This window comes from Myiozetetes cayanensis, unplaced genomic scaffold (assembly GCF_022539395.1).
Source record: "Myiozetetes cayanensis isolate MyiCay16 unplaced genomic scaffold, myiCay2020 scf4, whole genome shotgun sequence".
Classification (NCBI taxonomy): Eukaryota; Metazoa; Chordata; class Aves; order Passeriformes; family Tyrannidae; genus Myiozetetes; species Myiozetetes cayanensis.
This window is the reverse complement of record NW_026087631.1, coordinates 19,079,573-19,101,707: the sequence shown is the minus strand read 5'-3', so window position 1 is coordinate 19,101,707 and position 22,135 is coordinate 19,079,573. Positions and strand designations below refer to the sequence as shown.

General features: G+C 37.5%; 1 protein-coding gene across 12 annotated transcripts in view; it reads left to right on the top strand.

Moving 5' to 3' along the window:
* TRPM3 (transient receptor potential cation channel subfamily M member 3) overlaps nucleotides 1-22,135 on the top strand; it is a 411,043-nt gene that overhangs the window by 320,094 nt on the left and 68,814 nt on the right. For 8 of the 12 annotated variants that reach the window (XM_050328974.1, XM_050328966.1, XM_050328970.1 and 5 more), the window contains 2 exons: nucleotides 2,413-2,536; nucleotides 18,850-18,922. In XM_050328974.1, coding sequence (XP_050184931.1) covers nucleotides 2,413-2,536; nucleotides 18,850-18,922 — 197 coding nt within the window. Of the gene's footprint in view, nucleotides 1-2,410; nucleotides 2,537-18,849; nucleotides 18,923-22,135 lie in introns of all 12 variants that reach the window. The other 4 variants (XM_050328972.1, XM_050328977.1, XM_050328968.1 and 1 more) reach the window with 1 other exon arrangement.

The window sequence follows — 22,135 nt, the reverse complement described above, 5'->3', positions numbered from 1 at the left end:
GCTTGCTGTAGATTTGCAGACCAATGAGATGTTAAAGAAAAATATTTAGTAAGGTTGTGTGTGTTAGCCTGCAGGAGAGCCAGTTTCTGAAATGAAATTTCAGATTTGGATTCTACACATTTCTAAAGGAAAATTAAATTATTATACAAAAGCAGGATGATTTTCATTCTGGAATCTCTGGAAATGTTTTCTGAAATTCTCTAATCTGAGATTCTTCCAATTCTGTATACATTTTTTCATATACTTTTTATAATCTTTCAGGTACTTCCATATGTAATTTCCAAAGGAAATTAGAGCTTTATTTGAATCTCTTTAGATTCTCCAGTTGATGTTTTTAGGAAAAGTGTTCATTTTGAATAACCTCTTTTTTCTTTCTTCATTTGAAGGATGGAAGGTTGCATAGTTCTGAACCACTTATATATACAGTGATAGCACCACTTTGTTTGAAAACAGCATTCTTGATTAAAGCAGATTTCCAACAGATTTTTTTTTCAAGAGCCTAAACTCAGAATTTAATCATATATGACCTACTAATCTGCAACTCAAAGCATGTTAGTGCTTTTCAGGGTATCGGTCTTTCCAAGCTGATTCTCGTTAACATGGAGTGAATCTACATTTCTACCTGTACTCTGACATCTTGTTTCATGTTCCCATGTGCTTGCAACATCCTTGCTCCTATGCAGGAGGTGAGTTTATCTTTCTTATAACTCCCACACAGAAAGTCCTCTGCTGTGAGCTCTATTACTGTCCACCAAGAGGGTTGGAGGTTGTAACTCATCATATGTTGCCTTTTTGTGAAGGAAGCAGGTCATGCTGTGGGGAAGGAGTGCTTACTTAAATGTATGAGCAGTAGGTGCATTGTTGACACCTTTCCAGTATCCCAGGAAATAGCACACCCTTGGTGAAAAGGGGAAGAGTGCAGAGGTAGACTCATCACTCAAGAGGAGTCTGTAATATAGTAGAATACAACAGAAGTCAGGCATGGAAAGGACAGTGATCCACACATTTTGATCTAAAATCCCATGTAAACTCATTTTAATTGAAACACATTGACATATGCCTTATAGCCTTCTTTGTGAAATTGAATTACTACTCAATCGGAATATTTACAGCCAAAATCAAATTTAGAGAGTAGAGAACATATGCACTTTATATACCAGATCTTCTGTATTCTCCCATGCACATCTATACTTCTTTCCCATTCCCATTTGTTGTCTCTTCTAACAATGTGTTTGCTCTAGGTATAAAGACTAGATAATTAAATGATACTTGAAATTTGATGGTATAATGAATATCCTGCAATGACCTTTGTGCTTGCTCACTGCAGAGAAATACAGGCAACTTTTACTAATAGTATGAAAAATACAGAGGTTTGGTCATTGTTGTCCCAAAGCGGCTGCCATAAGCTAACAATGGCTTTTCGATATTGTGCTGCTCCTGGTATTTCTGTGCAGTAGCTGGAGGGCTTAAATATTTGTTTATCTTCTGTCATAAGTTATGAGACATGAAGATTCTTTCAGGCAGATAACCTACCATGACTTATATAATAAAATATTCCAATTTAGCTAATTTGAAACACTCAGTTACAATTTTTAAGTGAGAAAATTATAGTGTAGAAGCTTTCCTTTATCAAAGTATACATGTTTTAAATTAGAGCCCAGTATTTTGTAAGACATTGAGAACTGCAGTGTTTCAACCAGAACAGTCCCAAAGACTGTTTTCAAGAGGTAGGGATCAGGTACTAATATTCCATGTAAAATTACTATTTATTTCTGCTGCTGGGTCATTTCTTGCAAGTACTTAAATTAGCACTGAGAAGAAATATAAAAATGGGTTCTCCTGAGTTCCTAGAAGATCAGCATGAACAGAGGCAAAATGTTTTCTTTGAGTAGAGTCAGGAACAGAGAAAATTATTATCTGGTCCCATGTAGCATCAGTTGGGTGAGTTGAAACTGCTGGGATTTTCAAGCTAAAATCAAAAACACTGACAATACAAATGCTCCCACTTCCATAAAATTAACTGTGAGTTGAATTCTGCTAACTCACTGACAGAAAGGAGTCTTCAGTTCACCTCTCCCTCAAATTCAGGCTGTCAGTCTGGTTCTTGTTTTTGTTTTTGTTAGGAAATCCCACAGAACTGATAGTTTGAATTACCTTTGGTCATGCAATATGTGGGAACTGACATAAAAACTTTGGAGATGAGATACCTCAGCACAGTCAACATGTTTTTCCAGAACAATGTTTTCCAGTTTATCTCTGATGGTTTCAGCAATTCCCATCCTTCAAACCTGTCCAAAACAGCCATCAGTGATTTGTTGTTTGACTCTTACCCCTGAATAAAAAATCTTGTCTGAATTTACAATGTTCTCTCCTGTCTAGCTTTTTACTTAATTTTTTCATTTTAAATTTCAGACTTATCAACGAGTCTTTGAGGGACCAGTTGCTGGTTACCATACAGAAGACTTTCACGTACACCCGAACCCAAGCACAGCACCTCTTCATTATCCTCATGGAGTGCATGAAGAAGAAGGAACTGGTATGTTGAGCTCAATGCATTGTTTTGACCAAGTCTTCAGGTGCCTGTTGAAGGATATCACAAATCTGATCACTGTGATCTAGACTCTAAAATGGTATTATATCATGCTGAATGTTGTTTTCTTTGTTCAATATTTTCACATTTAAAGTGATTAATACAACACTATTATCTTTCTAAGTTCCTCTACATTTCCTTTGACAGGATAGAATCCAGCTAGTAGGGTGTGTATATTGCTTCTTTTTAGTTAACCTTAGGCATATCATGACTAAAATTCTACCTCAATCAACTATGGAAAAGAGAAGGCGGCATAATTATCTACTGTCACTGGGATCTTATTTTAAAGGTGCTGTAGAATTGCACAGGTTGAATCAGTAGGGCTGTTACTTTCTTATGGAGATATGTGGCAGGAAAAGAAAACAGCTTGTCTCTGAGACTCCTATTCTGCAGTGGCAAGGCTATCCCTTTAACATACATTTGTACTCTCATGAAGAACACAGTATCTTTCAACAATTTCTGGGAGAGCATGAGGATGCTTTTGCAGAAATATTTTTGAAGCAAAAGCACACTGCAGAAACTTGGGATTTAATTCCGGGGGCTTTTATTTTTCACAAACTGACTGAACAGCTGTAATTTTATAACTTAATCTTTCTTCTAAGATTTCATTTTGGTTCACATTGCAGCTTCTGGGAATTCCAGGCTGATGAAATGCCCTAAAGTGAATGCCTAAAATGAATGCCTAGGGAAACAGCATTAATTATTTTATACCCATTTCTGTTAATGTGAAATAATAAAAATAATAATAATAACAGTAGTAACAATAATAACAGTAACAATAAGAAGTACATATAAGACCTACCTGCAAACCAATCTTCTACATGCAAATATAAAAAACATAATATTTAATAATTTAATGAAGATAGAAAAAAAGGAATGAGGAAGGGAGGCAAGAAGGAGGAAAGGCACAAAGACAGGAATGTAGAAAGGAATGAAAGATAGAAAGCAGAAGCAGACATAGAATTACTACCAAGACTAGAAAAATGCAATTCTGGATTGTTTCAGACATCTAAATCCAGAAATACTTGTCAGGCTTTGAACAAACCCTTCTACTGTTAAGTTAACTGTGACGTTTTTGTCTTCAGTATTCACATCAAGGTTTTTATTCCAAGCGAGGTTCTGCAATTGTTAAAAGTTTCTTCGCAGATGCGCAACATTTGTCACCACTGACATTCTTTACCAACTTTTCTTGTGAAGAATTATTAGCCAGGAGATATTTTGCCCAAGATTAGGTGTTCTGAATTTGAATTTATAACACTAACCCAACCATAAGTAAAGAGACTGCATTAAAGGAATTTCTTCTCTGTACTGCCTCAGTTGTACTTAGTTAATTTTAACATTGGGTATGCTAGAAAGATTTTATGTCTGAGATGTGATTACTAGGCTAATGGCGTCCTTTAAAATTCACAACCTTGTATATTATACAAAAGAAAGATGATACTCATGATGCTGAACACAGCATAACCAGAGGAAATGGATGACCTTAGTGATGTGGAGTACTCTCAGGAGTGAGTGGTCACTTCACTCTTCCTACAAAGCCAGGTGTTTCATGTTGTAACATCTATCCCAGCTCTTGTAATTTCTAAAGCTTGGCCTTCTCATTTGGTTATATTTAAGACAAAACACTGCTTGGTGAACTGACTTCATCATTAGTCTGATCAACCCCTCAACAAATAGAATGAAGATGCAGAAGACTGTCTCGGAGACCTCGGCAGCAGCTAAATTGATCATGTCTATTTTCCCTAAGTTCATGGTCAGTGTGCCTGACTGATTTTGTGGCTGCTAAATTGATAGGGAACAAAGTAGACGGTGCAGGAGAGCCTTGTCATATTACAGTACACCACTAAATAATTGAGGGCATACAGGGTACAGGCAGGAGGGTGCTCTTAAAGTACATCAATACCGCTGAATCACAGATGAGGAGAGGCAAAATAAAATGCAAGTTAATCTCTGGAAAGGAACAAAAAGCTGTCTTTTAAATAATTGTTCCTACTCAACCTGCTTAAAATATATAAAAAGACTGGCATCTCTTTTATAAATTTGAAATAATTGTGGTGGCCAGGGAAAAAGCATATTCATAACAAAAATTACTCCTTTCACAGAACACCATATTTTTCAAGTTCTGACATTTTGGATTTCAATCCTAAGGGATGGTCTCTGAATTGTATTCCCAGGTAGCACCATTATTATTATGTGCAATGTTCCATTTATTTGTTTAAGTTTGTTTGTTGAATAAAATCTGAGCGTACAAGCTGAATGATAAGGTGAGGCCCTAGAACAGATGAGATCTAGATCTGTTAGATTTGCAAGACAGAGCAAGTTTCACTTCTCAATGTAATGAATAATTTTTATAAAATTATGTATTTATCTGAGCTGACACTACAAGCATCAGAGTTTATGTTCAGAAATGTATGTAGACCACGGTTCTTAATGATGTCTGTGGTATAAAAATCTATTTTAAAAGAAGTAGACTACAGAGGTATATAATGTATATATGCCAGTGTATAAAACTGTAGATTGCAAGAGTAGGATAGTGGGTTTTATATTATTTATGGAGATTCTGTATTGCCACATTTACATATAATTCTTAAAAATAGTTTATGCCATGATATTCCTAGAATAGTAGCATGAAAGCTCACCAAAGTTAAGTAGGCAGGAAGTGGAATTGTAAAACCCAGTCCACACTCTTTTCAGAAAGCACCACAGTTTTTCTTGCATGTTCCCATCTCCTGCATGCAGCACATGAGAAGATAAAACAGCCCATTTTCTGATATGTTTCCTGCCTCTAAAAAAATATATGAAGAAAAGAGGTAATTTAAGAAAACAAAGAAGAATTTTTTGCTTAGGTCATTTGCAGTCCATATCAATTAGTCCAAAGCTACGATAAGATGGAACTCCATACATTGCATATTTTTTTAATGTATATATATAAAATGACACAGTGTTCAAAAGTGTGTTTTGATCTTTCATTCTATTTTCATTACCTTGCTGATGTCAGAATACAAATAACAGGTGAGTGTGGTGCTGGAGAGCTCAGTCTGGCAGGGACATTTCTTGCTGGAGCCCCTCTTGGCCTTGGAGTCAAGTGGAAGAGAGGAAGGAAATCTACCAAGTTGCAGGCTAGAAGACTTCACTTCAGGTTGTCCCTGAAAAACATGTAGAGTTGGGTGGTAGCTCAGAAGTCTGTTTTCAGCTGTGCAAAGGAGTATTTATTCTTATCTTAGTAAATAAATTAGCCATATTGTTTTCCCTTAAAGACAGTAATTCTGCTGTCTGAGTTTTCTTACAAATACAGGCTGCTCTCTTCTTTCTATAGTACTTCATTTTTTCATCTTAGATTGGCACACTGCTGGAGTGCTTTGTTCACAAATCACAGTGTGAATTTCTCAGAAGCCAGAATGTGTTTTCCAACAAGCTGCATGAGTCCATTTGTGGAGCTTCGTTGGGCAGGCATTGGGAAAGGCCACTTTGGCAAGACAGAAAGGTTTATTTTCCTGAAAACAGCCACACTTGTTGCAGTGAGACACATTTGTTATAAAATTAATTCTTCCAATATAGTGTTTTGAGAGTGAAGACTTGAGTTTATGTCCATTTATTAGAAAATGGAAATTGCTGTGAATCAGGATAGGGCCAGTCTTTAGCATCCTAGTAATAAAATGGCACATTAATATTATCAGTAAAGCTTGCAAGTTATGTTTGTCTTCTTATTACTAACATGACCTTTTTCTCCTAAATTTTGAATATTTGCATTAAGCAAACTGATAGAATCATTACCTACCACTGCATTACAAGAAGGACTTGCAGAACAAAGTCTGGTCAGTGGGCGTAGATTTGTGTGCACTCATGAATTCCTGGAACTTATTTGCACTTAGAGGCAACAGATACAATTTAAGTAGTTTCTTGCTGAAAGAGAAACAATAAAATTCCATCTCTAGTTCACGTCAGCAAGTAATGAATATTTCTTTCTTCTCCTGTTCTCTGTTATTGCTGTACCACAGTGTATGGTCACTGTAGCAATCATGATGGCTGCTCCAGGTTAATATAAACCTTACTTCTACTTTGTGTTGCTGAGTGTATATATATATATATATATATATATATATATATATAGCAATAGGTCATCCCAGATGCCTTAATGTGTAACTTGCAACTCAGGTGCTGTCAGATTGAAACAAGCAGGTGTCATATTGAAGTAGCTGTATGTGTTGAGCTAAGATCAAGACAACGTGAATCATGAAGGTGTGTGCTATTTGTTGTGCTTTTCTTTCCATTAGAGATGGATCCAAATTGTCCCAAGATGCACAGAGTATGAGCAGGCTGTCTTGCAAGGCTATTAGTCAAATCCCAACATTACCACACTAGTGCAGGGCTTTGACTCAGCTTAATGGTTACTTACATGAAGTTGGGAAGCTGCTGAGTGATTTAGTAGTTTCTTTTCTATTTGGAATTCAAAGATGAACCACTGATGTTTGATCGTTTCAGTTTTCTGACTGAAAAGAGTGGAGCAAACCTGTCCATTTTTCTGGAAGAGTTTACACTGGGAAAAGTTTGACTTGATCACATACTGGCTGCAAAAAACATTATGCTTTGCAGCTGGATGTGCAGGCTCAGGGAATTTGTGTGCTAATTAAACACCGCCTGCAGCTGTTTACTAGAATACATTTCAATATGATCTGAATTAAATATGAGCTAAAATCAGGTGAACTTTTAAGAATTTAGCAACACATTGTCACTTGCTTTCTTTGGCCTTCCCAGGTGTTAAAAGATCATTTAGATCTACTTTTTTAAAAGAAACTTTTCTTCAATGAAATCATTTTATCCAGTATTCTTTTATGCTGATGGCATCTTTTTTCTTATAGAGGGGGTTGAAAAGGGCTTGGTGACTTCTCAAACAGTAAAAGTCAACTGTAGTTCCTGCAGGAGCATAGTTGCTGTGAACAGCATATAATTTGGCAGTAGAGATTTGGAGCAGGAAAGCTATCGTGGGTTTGCTCTGGGCCAATTTTCTCTTACCCACACACAATTACTGTAAGTTGAGAGAAGGTTTATGCAGGCAAAAGAGATCTGATTGGGAAGAATAATATTAGGACTTATTACTAGCAAGATAAAAACTAAAGAACTATATATCCAGCAATTCTAACTAGGCAAAAGTGCTATGTATTTACAGAAATACCCCTCCCCCCTGTATCATTTCAGGAGGAGAAGCAGTTTCTGTTCCATTTCCAGAGTTCCAGGTCTTTTAAATAACTTTGCAGCACTCAAAAGTTCTTCTATTATCTCTAGGACTACAACTCTGATTCATTGCAGCTGGAGCTGTTTCTCTTTCTCTCTCTCTTCTGTGTCGGTCTCAGGGCTGGGCCTACCCCCCTCCTGGGCTAAGACCAGAGGCTGTGGGGTTACCCAGATCCTGTAGGGTCTTCCATGGACTGCAAGGGGACACTTGCCTACCATGGATCTTCACCACAGAGTCCCAGGACATAATGGCTTTTGAGTCCACCCCTGTTTCCTGTCAGGTCCCTTCCCACAGGAGAACAGTCCTTGATGGACCTCTACAACGTGGGTCCATCCCTCGGGCAACAGTTCTTCCATTCTGTGCTGTCCTTCAGGGTCACAAATTCAGCTGCACTAGCATGGATCCCCTACTGAGATCACAACATCCTACCCAGACCATCTTACTCCAGCATAGGTCTCTCTCTCTCTCTGTGGGCTACAGGTCTCCAGCAGGACTCTGTTTCATCCAGACCTCCCACGGCTTCTCTCTTCTCTCCTGGAGCTACCAACTTTGACCTTGGAGGTCCATTATCTCTGCCTGGAGTTTCTTCTGTAGTATGTCTTGTCCAGGCAGTTTTTCTCTAGAGGTTTTTTTCTTTACTGTGTTACAGGAGAGAAGGGGGGCTTCAGTGTCACACCTGCCCCCAGCCCAGGGCCGGGGAGGGAGGGAGGCCTGACCTCATTTGGGGCCTGCCTCTCTCTCCCTACATGGCTACTGATTTCATCTGTGCAGCAACCTTCTCTTCCGTTTTCTTAAATATGTAATTGGCAGAGGTGTTACTAAAACTTTTGATTGGCTTTTTCTCCAGAAATCCACCTGGAGAAAACCATTTTCAGCCCACAGAGGCCTGGGGGCAAACCCATGACAAAAGCATCATGTAACTGCTGGCCTGCTGGTTGCTGAAACAGCTCCCATGGAAACACTCTTGATATTGCCAGCATAAAGTGTACTGATGATAATTAGTTCTCTGCATCCAAGTAGATGTGCTAGTGCACTTCAGGAGTGACGGTAGCCACTCTCCTAATTTTGGTGAAGGTTAGATCTCCTATGCATTCCAAGCAAATAAACAGGATTAGTCTAGTACTTAGGTCCTACATCTGTAAGTGTTAAGATACGATTAATAGTTTTTAATTCTGCAAACCTCACTTGATTTCTCTTTTGCTAAGGATATCAAATCATATTTTGAGTTTTCAGCTGCCAAGAAGTCAGCTGGCCTTTGCCATTGACTCCACAGAGAACAAAATCTAATCCTAGGACCAGTTGTTATTTTATTTCAGTAACTCAGAGAACAACTTCCGTAAGCAAAAGAGCTATTAAAAAAAAAAAAAAAAAAAAAAGCACATGAAAGACAAAACCACCAAAACAAAAAACCCAAAGACAGCTGTTGTATTACACTGAACCCTTGAAAAACTTTTGATCCTACTCTGCTTTTCAGATGCTTCAGATGAGGTAGGGCTTCTGGTAATAGAAAGTGCCAAATTGTCACATCTACCACTGAAGTAGAAGAATGGAATTTAGGCAATTATTTCATCCGTCTTGAACCTCTGCTCTGCCATCTACAGCACACTTCTGTGAAGACCAGTATTCTTTTTGTTGTTTACACTCAGTACGGAGATATTTTCTGTCTTATTTGGTGCATATGGTGGAGTCACCTAATAGACACTAAAGCAACTTTTTACCAATCTTTTTTCTTCCTATCTTCCTAAATATTTTATGGTTAAAATTGCAGCTACAGAAATTAAATTTAGTATGGGTTTTTCACAAAAAAAAATATAAGCTTGTGAAAATATCCATTATCCCATTTTCACTATTAACAGGTAATACTGGCACACTGAATCATTGTACAGCTCTGTCAATTGTCCAAGTAAGGGAAGTGAAGGCAAAACAATACTGAGTGACACTGCAATTCCACGATAGTTTATATAGACCAAAGTTTGCAATCAGGGAATTGGAAGGGTTCAGTGGAGTTTATAACTTCCATGATAATGTTCAAAACTCTTCTGACTTCCTGGCTCTGTTGTGTCTGGGAAGTCATAATTTCTTTTGTCTTTCTTAGAAAATATAATAACTCTTTTTGTGGCTTCAGATGGAGCACTGAGACCCATTCATTACTGCTGTAATATCTCAGTCATAGATGCGGAGCTCACTTTATGAGATGCAGGTTCTCTGTAGATAATGCAGTAACTGCAAATGTACTGTCCTGTAGTAATATCTCACCCTAAGTGAGCTACCTTTTCCAAAAATTGCCTACCTAGTCTCACCAGCTAACCAGCTAGGAAACTAATGGTTTGTGCCTATTTTACTTCTTGTTTTCTCTGTGTTGTCATGACATTGTCCATCTAAATACAGAAGAGACATACGTCTTTGTCATCTGTAGTAAAACAATCTGGGCATCCATGTACTATCGGACTACTTGAAAAATTATTGCAAAGAAAAATAAATATTGCAGTTTAACGTGGAACAGGAGTCCCTGACTTTAATATTCTTGCCACCCAACCAACCCACAATACTTCCTACTACGGTCAGTATTTTCAAGATTAGATGGCATTTGTCATGGGTCATTTACCGGCACCACTTGCGTCTCTTAGAATGCTTCCATCAGCGTTACCTCCATACAATTCTAAACATCCACTGGACTGACTGTGTGACCAACACGTCTGTCCTTGAACAGGCAGCAGTCACAAGCATTGAGGCCATGCTGCTGAGAACACAGCTGTGCTGGGCAGGGCACGTCTCCAGGATGCAGGACTACCGCCTCCCTAAGATCGTGCTCTGTGGGGAACTTGCCACTGGCTACCGCAAGAGAGGAGCCCCAAAGAGGAGATACAAGGACTGCCTGAAACAATCCCTCATTCTTGGCCATATTGATCACCACCACTGGTCTACCCTGGCCTCCAATCGGGAGGCCTGGAGACACACCATCTATAACGCTGCTGCTGCTTTTGAGAACACACGCAGGATCACTCTCGAGGAGAAAAGACAACGCAGAAAGAATTGCGTCTCATCGATATCACCTGGGGAGTCTTTCTGCTGTGCCTTCTGCAACCGGACTTGTCTATCTCGCATTGGCCTTTTTAACCATCAGCGCGCTTGTAGCAAGCGTGGGTAGAGCCCTTCTCAAATCTTCGTTCGCGAAGCCCAGCCATGATGAGAAGACATTTGTGTGCATATGAGTCGTGCAGACAACGTTTTTTAGTGTGGTGACTTGCAAGACACAATTTTTCAGTATATACTGCAGTGGAAATGACCAAACCAAATTCTTGTTTTCTTAAAGTAACAGAATATTAGGTCTAGCCGTCTCAGTGATGAACTTTTTTTCATAACTTGTGGCTTTTTTATTGAACTTTGCCTTGAAAAACATTTAAGTTTTACATTACTTCATATCTGCTGTAAATAAAATTTACAGTAACTTCTGTGAAATTACATTCTTAATTGCATAACTACTGCCTTTTGTAGGCATTGATTGGTTTTTTTTGTTCCCTGCTTTTTATCAGATATTCAGTCTATGGAAGATTTCTGGATCAAATTAAAACGTGTAATATTGCAGTACTGGCACAGTGCAGAAAGGTGTAAAATTTAAAAACTTCACAACAAACATTCAAACTTCTCCCCTCATATCTGCTCCCTCGTATATCCTCATTTGGAATTCTCTTTTGTACTCCTCATAATAGCAAACTACTTAATTTAGGTTTTCCCTAAACACAATTCTCTTTAATCTTTCTATTCCTGAATTTGCTCTTGTGTGGCCATGCCCTTTCTTCTGCAGTATTACACACTGACTCACCTGCTCACTTGGATCTGTGTTATGCCTCCACATCAAGGAGCTTTTCCCCTCTGTTAAACAGGATTATTCCTTCCAAGAAAAAAGGAAATGCTTTCACCTCTTATCTGAACCATTTTGACACTTTGCATAACTGACCTCCTTTAATGTTTTGTTTTATCAAACTCTGATTTATCTTTTCAGGGTAATTTTCCTCTGAAATATTTAGGTAGGCCTAGCTAAATTATAAATGTCAACATGTACTCTGGAAGTAATTACCTATTTTGCTGAACCAACCTCTGTTCTCCGTGGAACAGGAGAGTTCCACATTTCAGTAACAATTTCATCTACAATTTTCTAAAAAAGGGAGATATTTTCTTTCTGCCTTATGTAACTGAAATGCATATGAAAAATTTCTTTATTGTCAGAAGTGAAATTTAAAGACACTCAAAAATTTTCTGGAGGCAGCAGAAAAAAGTTTTTAATTAATTTTAAGTCAACATATAGTTTCTCCTGATGTCATATTGAAATGATGATGAGAAACATCTCCATCTTTAAAAGCATGGATAATTTGCAACATTCTTAGGATGCTTAAGTATGTAAAGTGAGCACACTTGGTTGCTTTCTCTGCTCTCATCACTGCTACTCTGCTATTTTTTTCCTTCATCTTCAGATGTCCATTGTCTAAGCAGCAGGCAATGTCAGTCTGAGTTTTAAAGCTACTATTTTATTTCATCTCTTGTCTCCTTCTTGACAGATGGTAAAACATCTTCCTGTGCAGTTGTGCACAGCACTCTCCCTCCTGATTTGGTGGGTTTTCCTCCCTCTTCAAACAAATAAATTGCTAAAAATCTAAGCATATTTCTGCTCACTCTTCATACTCTGAAGTGGTTGAGGTTAACTGTACTGTAAAAAATAAATGTTACCATGTAATAGAATATTTTAAAAATACCATGTACAACCTGATGCTGCATAGCTATTCAAATTTAATCCTGGGCCCTTCTACTGGCCTCAAACAGAATAAACTCTTCAATCTCTGTGGAGTCTTTCTGAATAAATCCTAGGGAAAAAAGTGCTGTGGTGGGAGGCAAGGACTCATATTTTGGCTAGTAAAGGCATTAAAAGAGGAACTGAATATGCTGGTAGTTGGGAAAAATTTTTATGTCCTGTCATTAATTTCACTGAACACTGTTTTAAACTATTTCAAAACAGGTTTTTACATTAGTTTCAATCCTGTGGCCTGGGAAATCTGCAACTAATGGTTACTACCTATTGCTCTTGCTTCTCATTCTAGGGGTAAAATCGGCTTTGCCCATGTTGACTACAAACCTGTACACACTGCTCACAGTATAGCAGCTCATACTGATGAAAATTATTCATTTATATATCCCGCTATGACACAGTTATGCTGGCTTAGAGAGAACTCTATTTTTGTGTCAAGAAATTTCCTATAGGTCTGTATGACTTGCTAATCTGTGCACTAGCACTGCTTCTGCCTGTCTTCTGCGCAAGTCCTGCCACCTCCACACATAACAGATGTTCTTCACCCAGATTTGTAAGGGACAGAAATGTAAACAGTTATTGGGGGCGGGGGGGGAACAAGTTTCAAGAATTACTAGCATCCATTGCAACCTATCACAACTAGTAATTTGTCCTCTTAACTAAGTCAGTGCTCCTACCATTTCAGGGATTGTCTCACCTATGACCTCATTTGCCTTCTGTTTCACATCATCTTCCCTCCTCAGCATTTATTTGAAGTATTCCTTCTTAGCTGGTCCTTTGAATTGGCAGCTGCCATTATGGACTGCATATGGACAGCTGTAATTTTTATGTCTAAGGTAACCCTGCACTTACATTCATATAGAACATGGGAAATCCTATGTGGCAGTGTCACTCACTGTGTTAATAATCTCTGAAAGTCTCTTTGGTATTCACTGCTCTTAGATAAAACAGTGTTACCTGACTTTGCTTATAGAAGCTCAATGCAGTATCATTCAGCATTGAGACAGGAAAACAAAAGAATGAATGAATCATGTAAGGTTAAACTGACCCTACAGAGCCAAAAACTATGTACAGGAAAGGGAAATGATATAACCCATCAAACAAGAATGGAACTGGTTCTAAAGAGAAAGCAGAGCAGCTTTTCAAAAAGTGCTTTTGATGTAGTCCAAGGTCAGATAATATCCTTCTCCTTCTTTCCCTAGCACTCCCCTTAATCCCCTCCCACCTTGCTTTATATCGTGCTGCTTTCTTTACTCTGTCTCTTTGGTTTTTCACTTACTTTCTACTTGCATTGCCTGAAAATTGGGTCTCTGCCCTGCTGGGCTGTAATTATTGCTGGCAAGTAGCACAGTGTGCTGTAATCATTGTGCTTGCAGAGAAGACCTTCTTTGGCTCAGTGATTTCCTACCACATTTTCCTAGGAAGAATGAGGACAGGTAGTTCATTTTCCTGGAAGTTCCCTTTAAGATGCTTTGGTATATTCTGCAGTGAGCTAGAGAGGGGATCTTTCCAGCTTTTAATTTGTTTGTTTGTTTGTTTGTTTGTTTGTGGATTAGTTTTGGATTTTTTTGGAGGGAGGCTAGAGAGCCATGTGTCCCTTTCTGCTTTTAAGGGCAACTCTTCTGCACTTTATTCCGGCAGTTTTTGTGGAAGCAAGTGAAAGGTAGTCTATGACTCAAGATTGACTGTTGGATTCCAAGCACATTGTCTTGAAAGGAGGGCCACAGAGCTGGTGGCCCTTGCCTAGCTGCCCCTGGCTTTGAAAGTAGCTGCTACTGTACTTTGCAAGTAGATCACAGTGGGCACACCCAAAGGAATCAAGATATTTAGCAAGAATCTGGATACCTACCAACACTTTTTACATCTGGTTGATTTTTGCAGCTCTATTGATGATTCAGAAGCATATTTGTTATCTAGTTCAGGTATGTCTTTATCTGAAGATGTAACTCTTCAAGTGCAGTGCAGTAGAGTTTTGTATTTGTAGGGAATGTTATCATCAGCTTCTATTATATTTGTAAAGAAGAAAAAAAAATTTATTTCAAAGAAGGGCTTTCTCTTGGAAGTCACAATTGTTCACTGAGATGACTCAGGCAATTACCTGAAAAGAGTCATTTCAAGCTAGTGAATGCTGAGGGAAGAAAGGAGAAAATTGAAAAAAGACCATTCCTGAAATACCCAAAGTGGTGGCACAGGAACATAAAACTGTTATTTTACAATAACCGAGTTTAACATAAACAGTTGAAAATACCAGCTACACAGAGGTAATATTCTAGCCCAAATTTCTAGGAGAAAAAAGAGTACTTCATTTTGGAGTTTTCTTCTTCTTCAGCTGTAAATTGATTTTTGGCTCAAAAGAAATAGGTGAGTAGGGTAAATGGTAGTTTTACTCTCTGAAACAATTTTATTATGCTCAGAAGAATAGAAAACATTTTCATAGCTACAGTGTGAAACAGATCAGCATAGATAAAATTTCTGTTTAAACTAATCTTCCCTTTTTCACAGCAATGCAGAAGAATGTCTAGCGGTAGTATGACTAAAACTGCAACTCTTAGCCTTTGTTTTCTTTTGGCAAGGTAAGCTGGTCTTAAGCATATATGACCTTTTAAACAAAAACTTCAGAGAGTTTATTATTTTATAATGAAATGTCCTGGATCCCGTATATATGCTTTATTATGTTAGTTTTCCCTTTTTTTTTTTTTTTCCCACTTAAATTTTACAAAGTCCAGGACTCAACAACAGGCTTCAAGGGTCTACAGTAAATAGATGAAAAGCTCTTAGGCACTGTCTCTTAGAATGGCTTATTCTTTTTCTTATTAATGAGTTATTGAATGAGTTTCTAAATCTTTAATTTACTGTTATTTTTGCATCTCAGTGGCAGACATTCATCCAGCAAAAGGTGGATGGGAGTAGATGTGACTGACCCAGATGTTTTCCTTTAACACAGCAGTGTTTTTAGTGCAGTAGCATCTGTAGCCCATTCTAACAGGGCTCCAGTCAATGTCCTGTTTTAACAGCACCAATGTGTTTTTCCTCAGTTCTCTGTAGAGGCTTACCCACCAATGTACCTGTAAATGGCACTAGCAAGTTGTGAGATGCACTAATGACTCTTTGAAATTAGATAAACATATTGCAAACATAAAATTCTTATCTGTTAGTTGGAAGAAAAGAAAACATCAGAACAGTAAGTCTTCAGCAAGACTGACAGGTTTGAGAGATATTGAACATTTCTAAGTGTAAAGTCTTGATAAATACTGTAGGATGTGTCTGTATTTCCCCATGCCTCTGACTACAAAAATTAATTATATACATTTTAAATCTTGCATGCTTGCAGAAAAATGTCATTTATCAACCCCTCAGTGTCTGGTGTCAGGTAACAGATCTCCCTTCATCTCTGCTCAAGGAGAAGTGACTGCCACCCAGCCAGCTGCTGTGGAGGGATAGCTCAAAAGGCCTTGATGGCTGCAGATATTTCTAGTGTAAAGAGGTCACAGATTTTTATGGTGAAAAATGGTCACAGATATTTGTAGTGTAAAGTGGTCAACTTGTAGTCAGATTTTCTGCTGAGTTTGTGCAGCTTCATCTTCTTATCAGCCTCAGCTCCAGCCAGACTGGGTTTTTGGGTTTGGTGCTGTATTCTCACTGATAGCTTCACGCAATACTGGGTTGGACTTCATAATCTTAGAGGTCTTTTCCAAACTAAAGAATTCTATGATTGTATGATTCTATGAATTATCATGTTTTTCCTTAATTCTGTCTAAAATTCTAGTTAAATTTTGGACACAATCCCAAAATGATAATAATTCTGGTATGAGTCTGAGCACTCTTTCAATTTCCATCCTTTTTTTTACCATTGTTTATCTTCTTTATTTTATAACTTGAATTATGCTAAGCATCTTAAAAATAATAATAATGCAACAATTGCTGTGGAAAGACAGCCTTTTTATTCTAATGTAACTAAGTTACATAGTTCTATTTTATTTTTACTACAGCAACACTTTGTTCTGCTGAAGTGGGTTTATTTTCCTGATGCATGCAGGGAAGAGGAACATAAGAGAAATTGGAAGTTTAAGGTTATATGTGATCTAATATATGCAAAGTACTTCCTTTAATTTTCCTACGGTGATAAGCTATTCAGTACTTGCAGTTTATATAATGCCTCTTTATTAAGCTGGGACTTCGTTGAGCTTGTGTTTAGTCTGAGGTGCTCTTTATTCCTCTTCTGAACTCCTGTTGTTCAGTATGTTCAGTCCCCAGTCTGCAGACTGCCTCACCTGTGGCCTTAAAGAATAAGAAGGACATTTTGCCATGTGGTGGCACCTCCAAGTTTGCCATCTGTGGCATGGGAAGCACGTCATGACTATGTACAGTATACGGTCTATATTGATTGTGTTTTGAGATGAGAAACTACTCACATTACCTGTGGGTAGGCTGACTGCACTGCTGAGAAAGTTTCACTGCCAGTCATTGAGGAAATTAGAAAAACATTTTGGAAAATTATCATGCAACTTTTCTTTACGAGAGAGTAGTCAAACCCTGGAACAGGCTTCCTGGAGAGGAGCCTGATGCCCATGTTTGTCAGTGTTTAAGAACCATTTGGGCAATGCCCTTAATACTGTGCTTGAACTTTTGGTCAGCCTTGAAATGGTTGGGCAGTTGGACTAAATGATTGTTGCAGGTGTCTTCCAACTATTCTATTCCTATTCTATTCTATTCTAAAGTTGCAGTATGGATATAGACATCAAGTAGTTTTCCAGAAACATCTGCAGATTTTGTAGGTAGAGAGAAAATAGTTCATTAAAGTGTCATTTATAATTTATCTCAGCAATACTTTAAAGGATCAAACTAAGTCTAACTTGAAAATAGGATACTTTAGCTGGGGAGGCTGCCTAACATAAATACTTTCTTACATTAATTGTTTTAGACATTATCTAAATCAATTGACTAATTGAGCTAAGACAGTTTCCTATTGCTTTATCCAGTTTGCCTTTTTAGCCTCTAACGTGCTATACTACTGTCACTGATGCCAAATCCTCTTAGCTCCCTCTGAAAACCCTGAACCTCTAAGATCGAATGAAGGTAGAATAGGTGCTACAGGAAGACTACACTGGATTTCCTGGGATATGCTCTGCAGCACTATTTCAGTTGTCAAACTGAAGCTTACCACCAAAGTGCTGCCTTAGCCTTGAGACTTCATAGATCTCCTTCCCCTGTGATGGTCTTTGTGCCCTGGTGTTTGCTCTATACCAGATCCTGCTGCAGTTCAATGTTGCTGTATGAATAGCAATCTGGGAACATGGAAACGACATGTATTGCTGAGTATGGGTATAAAACATGTTTACACAGTTCCTAATTAAAGGTATCAATTAACTAAAAAAAAAAAAAGAATTGAGGCAGTCCATACTGACAAGAGAAGAAACATAACATTAAAAGATAACAGGTATTCAGAACAAAATGATGCCATAGTTTTCATGAGTAAGGGAAAGGCACTTGTAAAAAGCTGCAGACTCTACTGCTTCACAAGAAGCAAAAGCCCAAGAACAACTATTACCATGGCAACAAAAGGAGCAAGGGGATTTACACTTCTATAGGTTTCAGTGCAGTCTTAACCAAGAGTGAACCTGGATAGAAAGAGCAGCTGCACTATATTCATTCTTACTCTTTATGAATTGTGTATCTCACCTCACTGACTCAAACCCTGTAATTTACAGTGCTAGGTCACTGACCTAACGTGGCTAAAAATGTTTCTGGACCTTTTAGAAGCATAATTCTTATATTATTTATCTAACTCTCTGCTATATGAAATCACAAGGTCAATCACCAAATATATTGCTAATTTCAGTTGAAAATATTTATTCAATGCCATATGCCATCCACAACTTATAATATACCTGAAACCTCCTTGTAATCTATTGGGAACACTAAGTCTAATGTTTCTATTTAGTAGAAAAACATTCCTTCGTCTCTAATTTCGCCCTTTAAGTATCAGCAAATACCTTTTTTCCATATGATCGTTAATACAATTTCTATCTTTAGTAAATTTTATGTCATAAAAAATACTCATAATTTAATGCTGATATGCTAATCTAATAAACTTCTCCTATATAAAGAAAGATCATCTTGTAGCCATCAGGACATTTTGAGATTCAAGTGATGTTGTCCTGATTTATGTTCTTTTTTAAAAAATTACTCAGATTTTGGTAATGGTATTGTCTTTTAACATTTCAGATCACAGTTTTTCGCATGGGATCGGAAGGACACCAGGATATTGATTTAGCTATCCTGACAGCACTACTAAAAGGTAACAGAGTTTCACTCCACATTGAGTCTGTATCAATCCAGTCTGTGTCTATGTTATGCTGAAACCTTCATTTATTGATGATATCTACTGTATCGAGATGGCAAATCCATACCGTGAAGCCAAAGTATACCTTTGCTCTAACTGCTTTATACAAAACCAGCTCTGTCTTTAATGTTTAAATAACTGGTGTTACTCCTTTCTGAATTTTTGTTCTCCACCCACAATCACAAATGTGTCACAAGAAACATCAGTGATGACCCCCCACCAGTTACTTGGCAAGGTTAGTATTCACAAGAAGACAGCCAAAAAACTTCTCAGACATATATTACCTTGATGGTTAAAACATCCATTTAGATAAAACCAACTCTATTGTCAAAGTAAAATGTTATCTGTAGTTATCCTAGGAAGGTCTGGAAATGGTGTGGGATTCCTTCCATCATCACTGGAGGAGTTAAGAATTCAGCTATTGAGGCAGTAGGGGTTTTAATCTTAAACTTGACAGGTTGTTAAATCTTTCTAAGCCATTAAATATTACACTTACACTCTTAAAAGATTACCTTACAATAAATCTGCTGTTGCTACAACTCCTTATAGACCTTGGTCTTGCAGGCCCACCATTTAGCTTAGCTTCCTTCAAAATCTTATATTATCAGGTAATTTAGTATCTACTTGCAAATACAGAAACAGATGAGATTTTAAAGGCTCTAAAGCACATGTAACTTTCCTGGTGAAGGATTACTCACCTGAACAATGACTGGTAGGTTCTAGCCTTTCACTTGAATAGTATTCCCTCAAAAGGGGTTTTCACAAACTGCATGCATCAATCACCGTGGTCATCTTGTTGGTGTCTTGACTAGTTTGTGCTATGTAGTACGGCCATATTGATTTTAAAAACAGAGAATAAGACATACCAAACAAAATTAAAGAGCAATCTTAGAAAAGCAAGGGAATGGAATTCCAAAGGTAATTGGAAAACTTATGCTTCATGAGACTCTTTGACAGTTAGTTGTCAGCATGCTATTGGCCACCCCTGCACCTGAATAAGAATGTACAGGTGGGACAGACCTGAATCTCAGTCACAACAGAAAATGCAATAGATTTAGTGGGTATTCAGAAGGTAATGGCAATTATTCTTGCTTGTTCCAGGGCTCAGTTTTCCTCTCAGTTTCTTTCTGTTCAGTTTCACAAAAGCTGTATGAAAAGAGAAGACCTGAGTAACTTTCACCCAACCATGCAAAATAGTATTTTGCCTTCTGCACAATTTTAATCCCGTTTCAAAAATTTTACTTCATACATTTAAAACAAAAGTCTGAACAGGAAAAGTAAACAAGCCCTATTGATTCCAAAAGTATGACTGAAAGCTTAACCAAGGAAATGAGCTGTCATCACTTTGCTACAGTAGCTTTTATTTCTTTAGCCTTCTCTAGTATTGTTTTATTCACTTCTTTTGATCAGTCCAATCAAGATACCAGTTGTTTGTTCTGCAGATAACATGACTATTTTGCTGCTGCTACCCAGAGGTAAGGAGTTTTAGCCATCTGCATTCACACAGAAACAATAGAAATCAAACTGAAGAAAGGAAAAATAAATTAATTCAAAGCAAGAACAAGAATTGCATCCATCAAATTCCTCTTTTTTATCCTTAGGAAATAGTTTAATTGCAGATTTCATTTTTATTTTAAATAAAACCGAATCCTTCATTATCTCAGTGGAAAGTTATTCTCTATACATTTGTTCTTAAGACAGTGACTGAAAGTACTGCTCTTGCTTTCTATTAGTAAGACACAAAATGTCTTAAAGTTGTGATTCCACTTTTTCTAGGTATATTGTCAAGATCTAAATCCCAATAGAGATCCCTGGAGTCTTCTGAAAACCGACTCTTGGAAGCTGAAGAAAATAAATTGTAGACCTGAGGGATTGTTTTCTATTTGGAATGTTCTTTTGCAGTATTTACTTGAGCAGCTGTTCTATGGTTGCCATTTTGGTATACTACTAATCCTCTCTGATCTGGAATACACATTTTGCAAGTGCCTAATTAGTGTTGTTGTCCCCCTAGTAAAATAAAATTGCCTTTCCTCTTCATATGAGTAGTTCAAGACATAATAGGGAACTTCTCAGGAAGTACCTGTATCTGTGTAAATAATTTTGACATCTTTCATTAGATTAGATTTATCAGGGACCTCTTGTTAGCCTGAGCCTTCTGATCACAAGACATAAAACTTCACATAAGCTTTTAATCAATATGTGCAAAGATGAGATCTATGTCTCAGGCAAGTCAGCTGTCCTTATTCACATACTTATTCACATCTCTGTATAAAGGTTCTGTCCCACTTTGAAAGAAATACTAACTTTCTGTAAATACCCCATTAGGCTGATGGATAGTTGGGTTTTTGATCAAATGAGTAACCACTTGTCTATTGATTTGTAATAAGTAATTTATTTGTAATAAGTAAAATAATTTTTTTCATACCATTGGATTTTTCATACTATTGGGTTCCATGCCACTGGAAACTTGCTTCTCACATTTGCATATATCTATAATTTTAAAAAAATAATTGTAATAAGTAAAATAAGTAAGTACTCCAATTTAGGTGTTGGGTCTGCATTACCTTAAAATTCTTAAATTTAGATTTAAGAATTAATCTCTTTCTACTCTCCAGCACTTTGTAAAAAAAGGGGGCAGAGCAAAGTATGAAACCAGTGAGTGATTACTGGTAAGTTCTCCTCAGTCTGATTAAGAGTTTGCAGTTCTTGATAGTGCAAGAAGAGCATACCAGCTAATTACCCCTCTCCCTCTAGTGTGAATGATTTGGTGAGGAAGGGGGCAAGGATTGAGAAACACAAAATATCATTTTCTACTTGCTGTGTAAAATTTGCGATTAACTAGTCTTTTTTTTAAAACCAGACCAGACACACTGCCAATTCCGGAACTCTCCTGGACAAGATAATCCACAAGCCCCAAACCCTGCATCACATATTATTTCTTTGTTTGTTTTCATGAGTAACTTGTTTAATCTTGTCAGCAAATCTATCCTTATTGGGAACGATCTCCAATAAACTACAGAATGGCATCCAAAGTGGTTATCAATTTACATTGCATGGATGTCACAACAGCATATGGTTTGTGAATTCTTCTATTTTTATTTTTTTTTTAATTTGGAGAGAAACACAAACGTGGGAAGTAAGTTTCCAATGGCATGAATTTGTAGCAAG